At 56.9% G+C, this 14,690-nt stretch overlaps 1 protein-coding gene across 1 annotated transcript; it reads left to right on the forward strand.

Moving 5' to 3' along the window:
• Positions 1-186: 186 nt before the first annotated feature.
• Positions 187-13,957, forward strand: VOLCADRAFT_88956 (uncharacterized protein; the record flags this gene model as incomplete). Its single annotated transcript, XM_002948472.1, has 30 exons — positions 187-405; positions 487-683; positions 1,306-1,516; positions 1,718-1,876; positions 2,192-2,231; positions 2,441-2,483; positions 2,840-2,905; positions 3,484-3,594; positions 3,990-4,077; positions 4,571-4,650; positions 4,916-5,046; positions 5,380-5,425; positions 5,553-5,691; positions 5,974-6,036; positions 6,316-6,391; positions 6,637-6,695; positions 6,955-7,053; positions 7,372-7,446; positions 7,695-8,005; positions 8,375-8,576; positions 9,270-9,418; positions 9,843-10,372; positions 10,821-10,879; positions 11,399-11,654; positions 12,054-12,155; positions 12,425-12,524; positions 12,764-12,980; positions 13,233-13,325; positions 13,598-13,675; positions 13,916-13,957. The coding sequence occupies 30 exons, from the start codon at positions 187-189 to the stop codon at positions 13,955-13,957; spliced, it is 4,041 nt and encodes a 1,346-aa protein (XP_002948518.1).
• Positions 13,958-14,690: the final 733 nt, after the last annotated feature.

The raw sequence follows: 14,690 nt of genomic DNA on the forward strand, positions 1-14,690 counted from the left end.
TTGACCCGCATACCCGGCTGGACGACAATTGTCTTAGTAACCTTGCTGGTGATTTTTTATACTGAGAATGTGTTGCTTGTTTTTTCAGTTTGAAATTCAGTCAATTTGCGACAGATGTATGCATCTTATGAACTTGTAAAGCTGCTTCAGGCTCGAGACTGTGAACTTTCTCCTTAACCCTCCAAAATGACCACAACCTTTCCACGAACTATGGGTTATGGACTGGGGGGTAGCCTTCAGCGCGGGACGTCGGCTTTTGGACCATGGGTGACTTCAGACCCTTACGACTATCCGCTACGTGACCAGACCATGACGAGTGCACCATCATTTCCACCGTTTAAATTTGAATCTCGACGTGCACGTATTGATTGGCGTCTGCTACATGGCATCGACATTAACGCCATGGTTAGTTCCAGCTGCTCTAGGGCTTGAGAAGCTGGTCCCATTCGTCTTCGCAAAACCTGTGCCTTTACTGACCTTGTACAGATGCGTGACGTGGATCTCGACACACTGGAGAAAATTGTAAACATAGTCGCGTTCGGCGACATAGAGGCGGAGGACACGCGTCATCTTACGGAGCTCAATTTCATCAAAATATTCCGGCTATCTCAGATGATGATTGAGTATTTGCTATACGTGCAGGATTGCCTGCAAAACAGCAACGCATGGCTCCAGCAGGACAGGTGCGTACGGTTTTGGGCTGCAGTACAGCGACCGTGACGCGGGACGGGGCTTGAGGAGGGATACGAGGAAACGTTGTAAGGGATGGCTGTGGCAATGGGCCGTGGAGATTCCTTGACATGCGTATTGGCGCCTTGGGGGCATGGCGCCTCTGAAATGGGTACTAAACCCGCCTCGCAGTCTCATCCATTGGTAATGGGTGTCCAGGGACTTTTACAACTGAGCACTACATGTTCTCCACTTTCGTGCCTGGCTCTTTGCCTTGCATCCCGTCCCAGGACAAGTTCATCGGCATAACATCAGGATTTTCTAGGAAGCGTGCTTACCGCTTCCGGCAACTCCCGCCCTAGACTTTGCCCGCGCCCGCTATTGTTGTTACTGCTCCTGCACTCCCCACGTGCCGTTCCAAAGCAACAATTATGCGAGCGTTCTCGCTCTCCAAGTATGCCACGATAATCGATCTGGGTCACAACTGTGTGCCTTTGCATTGGGCGGTAAGGCATTCGTAAGGCATCCGCACGTACATGTGGGCGGTATGGGCTGCGACTGTTATCCTGCTTTGCACGCAAGAGCTGAGTTACAAATCTCCATCGATTGGGGGATTTCTCTTTTTTCTTACGCAAGGTCCAACATGGACAAGTACGTCCAAGCGGCACGTCTGCGGATCCGGGAGCTGGACGCAAACCTGAAAATGAGCAAGCGGGAGCTGCGACGAAGCCGCAAAACCATAAAAACCTACGAGCTGCTGGCCGTACTTAATGATGGCAAGGGCGCCGCCGCCACAACCGCTGCAGCAGCCGTGTCGCCGCCGGCCCCACCGCCGCCGCAGCCCCAGGTGCGAGCCCGGCTCTAACCTCACCAGTCCTTCCACCTCACTCGTGTTCGCCAATGGCTCTCCTTCATCATCCAGTATCACTTGATGTAACACCAGGTTAGGTCAGCCATCATTAGTTTCACAACTGTGTGGAAAGGATCGGCTCACGTCAGTTGTTGCACTGTGTGCTTTCTCGCTTGCTGTATCTCCTTTCCTTCCCAGGTGGTGCGGGTGGAGCCAAACCCGGTCAATCTTGCCATGGAGGCCTTATTGCGCAAGGAGCTGGCGGCGCTGGGAGATCGGCTCGGCAAGGCGACGCTGGAGTGCCAGACGCTGCGCTCCGAGCGGGATGAGCTATATCAGGTTTGTGCTGCTGAGGGGGTAAGGAGCTAGACGAAGTAGCTGTCAATAGCAGCTGCTGCAATAAGCGGCACCACGACTCGCGTGGGCAGGGGTGCAAAGACAGGGTGTCCTTTTCGTGGAGCATTGAACGACTAGGGAAGGTGACATGAAGGGGATGTGGGATGTGCAGGCGACAAATCAGACATTACACATGCCCCGCAGTGCATAGATGCGAGTCACCGTAGTATTTTCTGCTGGGTTGTGCTGTGTTGTGCTGTGCTTGGCTTCTCCCTGACCACCGGGGCCGCATCTGTCTGGTGTGGACGGTACCGTGCTGAACCCGCGCTGTCGCAGGCCGTGAAAGATCTGGAGGCGACGGTCAAGGCGCGCACTCGTAAGTGTGTGTAATTGGGGAGAGGTGGTTGAGGACGCCTCATGTTGCGGCGCGATCAGCTCCAGTTGTAGGGTCGCAGCTGTCAGGTCTTGGAACGGAGACGCCCGGGATTCTCTTGCGGTGTCACACTCTGCTGCACATACGAAAGCCTGAGACTAGGAATGCGGCGCGCTGCTCTGTCTACCCTTGTGCTTCCCGAAATCTCACAGATACGAGCGGGACGTCAAGCCCCCACGCCTACTCGCGGCAAAAGTAAGTCTCTCCACCTCCTGGGGTTGCTGTCATGGTCGGGGGTTCTCTTCAAGCCATGGACCACCCGCGCCTCTGGGGATCGCGTGGCTCACACTCTGTGGACCTGTACTGGGCGCAACAAGCCGGCCCGTTATCGGCCGTTTGTCAGCTCCTCATGTTTAGCTTCACCGGGGCCTGCCATGTAACCTGTTGCAGGATCTGCTTGGGAAATGCATCTGTGACACCAGTCACAAAATATCTGTCGCGAACTACGGATAGCTCTCTTCTTGTGGCACTGTACGCCGGTATCCTCTCGGCGTTCGCGAGAGTCTTTGCTTTTCGTTGTGTTTGGCGCGTGCTGCCCGGTTGTTTTGCAGTGCGGAAGCGCTGCAGGCCGTACAAGGTTTCCAGGACCAGCTCAATAAGGCCACAGTGGAGATCACGTAAGGCGACGGGGCTTGAATGAGGGGAACTGGAAAGCACATGGCAGACAGGGGATGACCGGTTAGGGCTGGCGTGAGTAATGCGGAATGGGCCATGGGCGTAATGCGCTCCGTGCACACATCTAGGCATGCGGGCCGTTCGTGTCCAGGTTGTTCGTCCGGCTCGTGGGCCTTTCCTCTCGTTAACCTCTCCTGCACCCGCTGAGTCCCGAAAGACCGAGGGAAATCTAACGGGTCCAGATCACAAGACAGTCCAACCTTGCTCATTCATATGCCGCTTCTCTTTACTCTGTGCTTTCCCGTTCAAAATGGGTCCCCTCAGGCTCTTAGTGACGTCCCCCGCATTTGTGTGGAACTTGTAATTCTTGTAACTCTACTTTTGAAGTCCTACGGGCGTGGGCCATTCACGTTCCTTCGATGTTCATACACCGTCACTGGTAGCCTCGTAGGCCAAGGGTACCATGGCGCGCATTTACGCACAGCTGCACACAACCCAGCATGGGTGCGTGCGGCTCCCGCCTTCCTCGTTCCCAAACCCTCCGTCCTTCTTCCTGCGCCCCTTCCGTCCGTTTGCGCAGCAAGCTCCGGAACGAGAAGGAGGACCTGACAGCGGAGCTGGAGCAAGCCAACGTGGAGCGACGACAGCTGCAGGACGAGAAGAGCCGGCTGCTGTCTGAGCTGGCAAGCAGGTATGGCGAGGGTTAATTGAACCTACTTTACTGAGAGCGGATAGCCAACTGGGCTCGTGAGTGCGGCTGTCCCTACCGGCTGCGTGCCCCGCCATGCTACTCCGGAGGTGGTTGTCTGACGGTCGGTCCCAGATGGCTTTCTCGGCAGACAGCTTTGCCTGCTTCTAGGGCTGTGTGGCGCAATGCTTGCGGACGAACGCCGTACGAGCGTCCTCGCCTCACAACCGTTGGTAGCGAGTCGAGCGTGTACGTGAACATGGAGAAGGGCAGCGTCAACGTGGAGAAGGGCGCAGCTGGACTACCCCAAGCCTAAGGAAGGATAAGCGCGTCCCACCGAATTGGGATGTGATGCGTATCTGAGGCATATCGTGTTTGCCATGTGTGTGCTGCCGCAGGCCGGCGGGTCCCACGGAAAGCCCGCGCGCCAGCGAAAACCTGAGCAGTATGCTGCTGGAAGCTGACCGCCAGAAAGCAGCGCTTCAGGTGTGCTATTGGGCTGGGTGCGGTGCTTGGAAAGGGGCTTCCCGCTTAACGCAAGCAGGTGGGCTTTTCAGGTACTTGGTGGAGCCTTTTTTGCAAGGAGTTTTGGACGGGGCGTGGGATCAAGGTTATAGGGCATGGGGGGAGCGCTGGAAAAAGCAGGGCAGCAGCGATGGAAAAAAAAGCTGCGTAATGCTGGCCATTGGTTCTCCGGCCTGAAGATGAAGACGGCATCAAACGGGCCGGTATAGCTACGGGCGATGTCGCACAAACGGCAAGACAGCGCTGTTGGAAGGCAAAGGCATTAAACGACTAAGGGGCTTTTACCCGCTGACTTGTTTGCTTGCTGGTGAAGCTGGTGGCTGCTCAGGACGTTTCTTAGGTTCCTTAAGATTCGCCGGGGACGTGTTAGATTAAATGCTAATATTTATCTGTTGTAAATCTGCTTTTTGTTCATCGTCCCCCGATGTATGTATGTCTGTATGAATGTACACAGGAGCAACTGTCGGATGCCAAGGCCGAGATTGCGGCATTGCAGAAGCAGCTCATGAAGGCCATGAAGGCCACTGCGTTAGGGTAGGTAAAGTTTGCCCGGGTGATGACGTGCACGACACGCAATTTTGAGGGTTCATCCTCTGCTCTTTGGCTCGTTACACCTTCGGAGGGTTAGGCGATTCAATATGCGTAAAATACACACACACACAATCTGAGCTTCACTTGTCCAGGCTATCGTACCATTGTGGGAACTGCATTTCAGTCACAGCTGCAACCCGCTTTCCTCTCATCGGGTGTTGTGCTCAGAGGTGTGCCGTGCTTTTCACGTCCCGCTGCGCCTCCGCAGCGCCTTGCCGTCTTCCCAGCAGTCCGGCGACGAGCGGATGCTGCGGGAGCTGGAGTCCGCAAAAGCCCAACTGGACAGAGAGCTCGCGGACCTGCGGCGGACATACTCCGAGGACGTGCGGCAGCTGCAGGGTGAGGCCCTCGCAGCGCGTATCATGATAGCCAGCGCGGTGTGTTGGGCCACATCCGTTGCGTTTTCAGGGCTTCAATTTTGCTGGCTTGAGGCCTTGGCAACCGTCTCCTCGAGTGCCAGAACGCAGCATCCCACCTGCTTCGATGCAACAAGCGCGTTTGTCCCACTATGCCATGCGCCTTCACGTGCTGTGGCTGCCCTTGCATGTGGGTCGGAGACTGTACCGCTTGCAGAGGACGCAGTTGCATGCTCCTTGGGGACCCCTCCGTTCACCTTGGTGCTCTTAGAATAAGCTAAGGATCTGAGTCGAATTCCCTTTCCTCCCTGTCCAGAGGAGCTGGAAGCCGCGCAGGAGAGAGTGGCTGCGGCGGAGCGCAGGTGGGGTTCCATTACTGAAGCTCTTGTAACCGCTTTTAGCTTTTATGGCGTACTAGTCGTCCAGCAGAACCTTGGCCTGCAAAGTATGCCCGCAAGTGTATTGCTTACATTTATGCTCGGTTGCCAGGCTTGCAGAGGTGCGAGCCGCGCAACGTGACGGGTCCGGACGCATGAGCCCACCCCAGACCGGCGGGTTTGTGAAGATAGTGGAGGAGCGCCGCAGCCAGCCTGAGGATGCGGAGGACTACAATGTTGACAGGCAGCGGGTGCGCGGGGGACGTGTGTCTCTGGGCGAGGCCGGGTTTGAGGGGCCAAGCTTTCGTGCTGGGCGGGCTGAGGAGCAATGACCCACGGGTCCATGGCCCAACAATAATTAGGAACATAGGCACGCGTCCACGTCTTCATGGAGCATGGAGACGCCAGCGCATGTTCCCTTGCCATGGGAAACACCATTGTGTTGTGAATGTACATTAAATGATCTCTGAGCGACGATGAGGGAACTGCTGATGTGATTGCATATCGGAACTCTCCGCTGTTCGCGTTTACAGGCTCTACTGGCAGAGTACGAGGCAACCAACGAGCGGCTGAATCAGCAGCTCATACAACTCAAGGTGATGAGGGAGAAGGGGACCCGCAGTGGCAGCGATGTAACGCATGGGTTGCTACGTCAAATGAGGCAGACACGCGAGCGGAGCACGCATGCGGCCTGGCTTGGCTTGCCGTATGCCGCATCGGCTTTGCAAGCTTTCCAACCACTGAGCGTGCCCTCGCTCATCGCCTATGACGACGACCATCCCGCCCGCATGCTCACTGCAACCCAACCACTGCAACCCGGACCAGAATTACAGTGTTCCTCAGTTCCTCCTGTCCACCCCTTTGGCACCGTGCAGGGCGAAAGAAACGCGCTGGCTGGGGAGGTGGAGCAGCTGCGGCTGCAGCTCCAGAACCGGACGTCTCCGCCGCCAGGTACTGGTACGGCCCCCCTCGGATTCTCAGCATGTTTACACCACCCCAAATATGCCTTGCAGAGGGCTCCTCATCCGCAAAGCAAGCTGGCTGCTTCTTAGCAGGATAATGAGTAGCAAATCCCATTCCCAATCACGTGGGCTGGGGCCGGAAAATGATCAAGGGGCCAAGCGAGAAGGCGAGAATGGTGGACTGTAAGCCGAAAACAGCATTGAGTCTTGGACGCTGGTGACTATGTGCCGCAGGCGACCGGAGCATAGGGCGTGATTGGCGGACGGAGGAGATGGAGCGACTGAAGGAGGAGGTGCGCGCTTGCGGGGCTCCGGCACACCACGCTAGCTTCTGTTTCCTTCATCGTAATATGATACCCAAGCTCTGGTGCTCGATAGTGGCCTAGGTAGTCAGTCTCCCAGTCTTTACCCTGGCCTTGGGCTACGGCGCATACCCAGTCCTGACCGGTCCCGATCCGGGTGCTGCTTGGACCATTATTGTCCCGACCTGAGGTAGCTTTTCCCGTCTGATGTTCCTGACGCTTCTGCGCCGCCCTCTGTGAATTGCCGCAGCGTGATGCCTCGCAGCGGCGTGTGCTGGACCTAGAGGACGCTCTTCGAGACCGCGATGCGCTCATTGAGCGGCTGAGAACCACAGTCCGCGACTTGCAGGTAGGGGCACCGATGCGACTGGAATGCAGGGGGCAGGAAGGGTGGAGGGAGTAAGGCGCGGAGCTTGATAAGGAGGCGGCGGGTGCATTTGGCCGAAGGCGTCATTACCCGGCACATCAGCAGGATTATACGTAGTGCTGTCACCTGTTTCGGTGTATGGCTCGAGTTTACTGGTGATCTAGATCACGCCCCAGGTCACGCTATGTGAGGTGATGCATGCTGTGGCGCTCCGTTTTTTCGCTTGTACGTTTTGGAGAGTGGCGAAAGCTCGAAACCACGATGGTGCGGCTCTTCCCTTCCCCTGCCTGGGATGCGCAGGCGCAGCTGGAAGCGGAGAGGAAGCGGCAGCAGGCGAGCAGTCCCGATTCTGGACCGAGCCATGTCCGGAAGCAGGTCAGGCGGGGCGACGTACTTTTCCTGTTGGGAGCGGCCATGCTGGGGCCATTGGTGCCACGGCACACACCATAGCCGATGGGTGCTACTCGTTTCAGCGAGTGTTGTGCTGCTTTCCTACCTGGGATACACGACGTGTCGAGCCCGCGCCTGCACAGGGACCCTCTGACGAAGCTGCATGTGTGCATGCACGCGTGCGTGCATGTGTGTATGCCTATGTGTGTGTGTGTGCTCCTGTGCCTTCGCAGGTGAAGCACTTTGAGCGGCTGGCAGATCCAGCCAAGGTGCAGTCGTCCTTCTCCTTCCCGGGCGACTCGCCTCCCGGCGGTGGCAGTAGCGTGGAGACGCCGACTTCCCTCCGGAAACCCGCCGCCTCGGACCTTCCGCCACATTCGCCAAAGTCCCCTACGCGGTCGCCGACCATTCTCGAGGAGTCTGAGGTCACGTCGTCGTCGGCGTTCTTGCCGCCGTCACCCCAGCAGCAGCGGCAGCAGCACGACCCGTCCCAGGGCATCCGGTGGCTGCGGCGTATTCCCCGGCCTAACCAAACCCAGGCCGCGTAAGTACAGCAATTTGGGTTGTGGGGTTTGTGGGGCTTAGGGCGAAGGGAGGGGACCATCGGGCGACGACTCGGAAGGGGTCAGACCTGCACGGTGTAGGAAGCTGTACGACGTTTAGGCGCTCATGGTGGAGGACTGATGGGTGCATGTTTGTCGCGCTCTCACCGCCGGTTCAACCAGTACGCACAGTGTTGTTAGGTGCACATGCAAATGCTGTGCGAGTTAAGGCGGACCCAAAAATTACAGCACTCGATAACAAGGCGCTCTTACATCCGTAGGGCCTTCTCCCTTTCCGACTTCCTCATCGCTCTGTCCTCGCCCTCTCATCCTCTCCGCCACCTTCCGCGCTGTACGTGTACATTGTGCAGGGCCATTCAACAGCAAGTCATGCGGCATGTGGCAGGGATGCTGCCGGAAGGGATTGACCGGATGATCCAAGACGAGATCCGGGTTATCTCCGAGAATCCCTACGAGTTTGAGGGCGACGACGAGGAGCGGTTCAGGGCTATGCTGACGTACGAGATGGCGGAACGCAAGGGCGTTCTGTCTATCTCGCGACACAACCTGGAGGTCAGCAGAGCTGTGTGAGCAGTGGCGAATGAGCGGGAGGCGAATGGGTGTGGAGGACATGGCAAACAGTGGCCAAGAGCGGCCCCGAAGGGAGGGTGTTTGGTAGTTGCTGGTTTTCATGACAATGACCATAGATGGCATCTTAATGCGTCCTTCACTTCTCTGGACTGTGCCTAGGGCCTGTGCCGTCCTTCACACCACAGGCGCGGGCGTCCCCCTTTGGGGCGTCCCCCTCTTTCTCCCATGCCAGCCACGGGTTTCATGGTCGCTGCCCCTGCGGCAGCAGCCTCCGCTGCGTCTGGCGCGGCGTCTGGCTCCTCTCTTTTCGGCAGCTTCGCAGCTCCCACCGTTATCACGGCCACCGAAACTGATGCCAGCACTACGACGAAGCCCAGCACCAGCACTGGGATGTTCGGCTTCTCATTTGGCGCAGTGGCGTCTACGCCGGCGTCTGCGGCCCCCTCTTGCAAGGATGCCACAGGCTTGACATGTTGATAGCCTGTGGGCATGGCTTCCCCATTCGTCCTCTGGCTGCATTATCTACTGGCCAGATAACAGGATGCGAAGCACGTGACTGGACTGCATCCCTTGTACACACTGTACATGTGTCCCGGAGTCTGCGGTGCATCAACGGACTTGGTTCCGCTTCCTTGCCCACGGAGCTCTGAAGCGCGTGCATGCGTTGCCCTGTAGGACCTGGCGACGGCGCGCAGCCTGTTCACGGACCTGCTGCTGGCAAGATTGGACGACGAATTGGCACAGTACAGCGTGGACACGACCACGCAGTCCCTTAGCGACAAGACCTACCTGGCGTGCATGCAAGAGCTGAGCTCCCGGAGGAGGTGCGGAGCTACTTGCTCTTGCTGCGTACCTGCTTTTTCATCTCTCCCTGGCAGCCTGGCTGGCAAGGGAGCACAACGCCTTCCTTCCAGTTGCGGATCAATGGCAGTGCAGGCAATAAGGAGGCTTTATGCGCAATAGCCTACTATCACGGAATTGCACCGTGTGACCATGCTGTGCTGGCTTGCTTCCCTGGCTTCCGGTACCCTGCGCTTGTGCGCTTTTTGCATTACCTGAGTCCCGTAACCCCTCTGAACACCAGGTCTGGGTGACGGACCTCTCTGCGCGCTTTGCACATCCATCGCCCTAAAGCTGCAACATCCATGGCCGCACACCTGTCCCTCACACATAGGCACGTCTCTCATCTATTTGGGTTGTGGGTTGATGTGACGTAGGCAGCTGTTTCCCTTCGCATACACAACACAGGCAGCTGCTGGAGAAATTCCCTCGGGACGTCCAGGACCGCGCAGAAGATTTGCGAAACTTCCTGATGACGCACCTGGAGCTACTGAAGCGCGACGACGAGGCGCAGCGTCGGCTGCAGCAACAAGCTCAACTGCAGCAGCAGATGCAGCAGCAAAAGCTGGAGCAACAGAAAATGCAGCAGCAGCAGCCGTCGCAGGCGTCAGACATGCTCGGTGCCGGCCACGAAGGGGAGGAGGAGGAGATTCAGCCTGGTGCTCGGGTAGTGGCAGTGCCGGCCGCCGACGTTGGCGGCGCCGCCGGGCAACTGGCGCAGGTCACCTCCGGCGAGCCGGGGCGCTCTGTATCCCTGGCGTCCCGCAGCCAAGGGCTTGCCGCGGCGGCGGAAGCGGCCGCCGCGCCACTCGCTACAGGCGCGGTGGTGGCGGCTTCACCAGCTCCGCGGCAGCTCCCTAGTTTCCCGTCGCGGCAGAACAGCCAGCGTAGCAGCGCGACGGGAGGTGACGCGACGGCCGTGGAGGAGCTGAGGGGCAGTAAGGGCTCCAGGTATGTCAATAATCAACGTCGGGTGTAGAGCACATCGGAATGCGCCAGACGGCCTTAAGTCCGAAAAGTCTGGGCGCTTGAATTGGGGTACGCAGAATGGTATTGCCCCCTGCGCGCTTATACATCCTTACCGCGTTGTAAGGCCCCATGGTATAGCCGCAGCTTGCCTGGAAGGCTGCTGGCTCGCTGGCCAAGAGTGAACCACATCAGATCACAGTTGCTCTGAAGGGCAGCGTAACCTGCCGGGACCCCTCACTTTACAGTAATATCTGCACACACACCGCGAAGACTGACACGGTACAAAAACGTTACCCCATATCGCATGGAGCAGCCTTGGCCATTAGATCTCTCTTGGAAATAAGGCCCAGCCTCCACTCCCATGAATGTTGCCAGTGCTGCTCTGACGCGCATGTTTTGCCCCTCATTCGTCAGCAGGCCTGGCTTTGGAACTACTCAGCAGCTTTCAGAATCACGACGGAGCGTACCTGGACAGGGTAAGGCATGTTACGAAGGCGGGCGATACCCTTCTCCTCCTTCCTTCCACCTTGCACCGTGCTGCGTCCCGTCCAGCACCTTCCCCCCTGGAGTACCTTTCTCTGGTATCAGAATCACTCGTCTGCGGTTCGTCTCCACCCCGTCTGTGTACCAACCGCAGCTGCCCTCGACTCGCACGAACCACTTGTGTAATTATTCTCTCATCGCTCACGAAGCCCCTTCATCATCGATTGCGTGAACCTCTTTCGCTCTTCGCTCTTCTGCACTAATGTGGCACGTATATCGCGGCAGGTCGCGGAGGCAGAGGCGGAGGCGGCAGCACTCACCTTAGCAGCGAGACGTCCACCACGGAGCTCCGCAACAGTGCAAGCCGGGCCGGCGATGCGGTCACCCAGCTTCAGCGGGGCTCCAGCGGTAGCAGCAGTGACCCACGCCAGCAGTCCTTGCGGAGCCAGCAGTCGTTGCAGCAGTCGGGAAAACTCGCCCGGCCGCAACCCGTAGCCTCGTCTGGGCCACAGGCACCCACACCGGTGATGCTGACACGGGAGGTCTCACCGGGCAGTCCGGAGCGGATTACCTTGGGCCACGCCAAACCGATGCAGGTGGTGGCCCGGTCAGGGCTGGGCGGGGGCGCGGCAGCGGCGGCGGCCGCGGTGGCGACGGCTTCACCGCCGAGCGGCAACATGAACATGTCTATCAGGTCGGTTAAGTACCAGGACTCGGACTTCGATGACGATGAGGAGGACGTGACGCCGCTTCCGCAGCCCAAGGCCGGTGAGTGGGGAGGTACGGTCTGTGGGCGCTAACTGCCGGTGGGGGCAGCGCCACTTCTGCGAATTGTTATGCATCAAGGAAGGTTTCATGCAGGTGTTGTAGTAGCTGGCCGCTGAAAAGGCCTCTCGAGATGCTGGTGGACGCGCGTAGCGCGTATTTGTAGTTGTTCACAGTGCCGTACAGTGTACCGGCTACTACAGGTGTATTGCTACGTAGGTTTAAACTGATTACGTTTTGACATGATAAGTTGCAACGCTTACTGCCACCGAATTCAGGAAAAGGGGGCCCCATTGTGAATATGTGTGAAGTAGAGTTCGAGGCTTTGGCATGCTGGGCAGGCAATTTCCTGACATCGAGCGCCGTTACCTGAGCACTCCTAATCTATTCCCTTGGTTGCAGTGCGGCGAGTGGCGGATGACGATGACGAGTACACGCTGACGGAGGACGAGGAGACACAGCAGGACATGGGCATCGAGGAAAGCGTAGATTTCAGCACTGGTGGTAAGCTTCTTCAGTCGAAGTCGTCAACTTCAAAGCTGTCCACCCAGTCTAGGATCAGCCATGTCTTTCGCTTTCTGCGTTCCCACGTCGCTGTTTTTGAAGCCCGTCTGTACGGCAGAGCCTGGCAATGCCTTCTACGCTTGTGCTAGTGCGCAATCATTTTTTAAACGTTTTTGCGTCCATTGGAGCAGTTTGTGAGCGGTGTGACTCTTAAGGCCCATCGTGACGCCGTGTCCCTCCTTTGCTTTTCCATCGGACCCTCTTCATAGCCCGACAACCCATGATTCTAAGGGCGCCAGCAGGGTCGCCTCAACAGCGCACCTTGGGCCCGAGCCGGCTCGGTGCGCCCCCCAAACCCGCCCAAACCAGGTGCGCGGGTGCTTCGGCCAGGGCCCCCACAAGCCCTTTTGTGCGGTGCAGCCGTGCATGCTCATGCAGGTCCAGCAATCCTGTTGTGGAAACCATTGAATTCCTTGACATCTTCAGTAGCGTGGATTTGCGGATGGCGCTTAGTCCCTATGCCTGTCCTTGGCAAGTACTGCTTATCCATTTGGCAATGACGCGTTGAGTGAGTATGCGATCTCTGGTTGCTGTCTTGTGTATCACAGGGGCTGGGCTACCGACGAGCCGCTGCAGGCGGCGCCAGCTAAGGCCAAGGCGTCTCCGCAGCCCAGCGAGGCGGCTGAGGTGGAGATGTTGGACTCTATCCAGTCCTTCGATAACACCAACAGCCAGTCCTTGAAGCGGTCCCCCGGGGCCTGGGGCAGTCCCAGCGCCACACTACGGAAGCCCACCATGCAAAGCGGCAAGGTCCCATCGACCCAGGTGCGCTGAAGTAGTTTTACGCCACTTGGGTTCCCAGGTACGATGATGTGCCAAGAGATGTGTGAAGAGTGGAATCCATGGGAGCAGGATCTAAGTGGATGATTAGGTTCATGCGGGTGGCCGCTGAAATGTGTCGCTGAAGGAAGTGAATACCACTGGCAAAGGGTGCAGCGCCACGAGTTGGGATGTGTGGAGAACCTTTCCTCGAGCAATGGTGTTGATTCCTGTAGTGCCGGTGTCCCCTACAAACAGGTGAGTGTGGCCAGCAGGCAGTCTGGGTGGAACGAGGCCATCTCAAGCTTCACCGCTGGCAGCGGGACGGCAGACGAGGTGCAGGCTATACAGGTAAGGAACTACACCGGCCGAAATAGGATAAAGTCAAGACTATGTATGTGTGTGTGTCTGTGTGTGTTATACCCTGAGTTGTGTTAACCTCCAAAGGTGTAACTTATGAGCCGGACGTTGTCCGAACTATACAGGTACAGCTATATCTCTGTCCCTTTGCTTGTGTGCAATTTTATATATGTTATACGTGGCTGGAGCTGAAGATGCATGACTGGATCCACAACACGAGCTGTCCTGGAAATTCCTAAGGATTATGCCATATCCCCGCGTAGGACATCACGGAGTCCACGGAATACAACAGGCCGATGGGACGTGTTATGAACCAGAGAGGACCCACGGGCGCATCTCAGGTGATTCCATGGCTGTGCATTCAATGGAACCCTGTAGCATCCGTGCGATAATGCAGACCTTTCCTATTGCGTTGTTCTCCTGGACCCAGCCACACTCATCATGATAATCGACAAAATTCAAACTCGATAAAGCACGTCGTAATATGGCGGCACCGCGAAGCTCGTAAATTGTGTTCAACCTTGGGTAATTTGGATTATGCCCATCACAAACGCACCACAGGCCCCTGCGCCGGCGCCAAGGATTATTCAACGGCGTGGAAGCATTTCAAGCGACCTATCTGAAATTGAGTACGCGTAATGGTTGTCAACGATATCGCTCAGAAGATAAATTCTCCAGAACAAAGAAGCCACAGGGCTGCTCAACATGCTCCAGGCTTCCTGAGACTGGGCACTACAAGGTAGCACCGGTGCCACATGACATGTACTCATCAACTCATCCTGCAAGCCATCAGCTTACGCCAGCTCTATATCGAACTGATCGCGTGGCCTGCCTCATACGGGGGTTGCATTCACCAACACGAGACGGCTGTAACAGTGCCGTGCCTACATGGCCACTACCATTACACTGACGCACATACAGGAATAGCAAGCACCCACCAAGGAACAGATTAACAACTAAATTGCCACAGCTGAAGTCAGCGGCAACAACCACTGTTTATATGCTTATGTACAGGGGGAATTTTGAGGTTTTAATATGCTTTGAATGGTAAGGTTTTGCGTAACTTAATTAATGTAACAGATGAATGGATGCTTTGTGCAGATTTACTTCTCGTGCGCTATTTACATGATGCCATACGCGGCATAAATGCAACCAACACCCGCTAGCATAGCTCCTGAACCTTACAGACACACCTCATCTCAACATCAACATGGCAACAGTGCCTCGAAAACACTTCCTGCCGGCAACAAATAGAGCACTCCTCCTCATGGCCTCATTGCAGCATGAGGTTGGATTGGGCAATGACACAATAATAAAACCCAAAAATGGCATGCCTTAAGACATTAAAAGCATGGC

Source organism: Volvox carteri (genome assembly GCF_000143455.1).
Source record: "Volvox carteri f. nagariensis unplaced genomic scaffold VOLCAscaffold_10, whole genome shotgun sequence".
Taxonomy (NCBI): Eukaryota; Viridiplantae; Chlorophyta; class Chlorophyceae; order Chlamydomonadales; family Volvocaceae; genus Volvox; species Volvox carteri.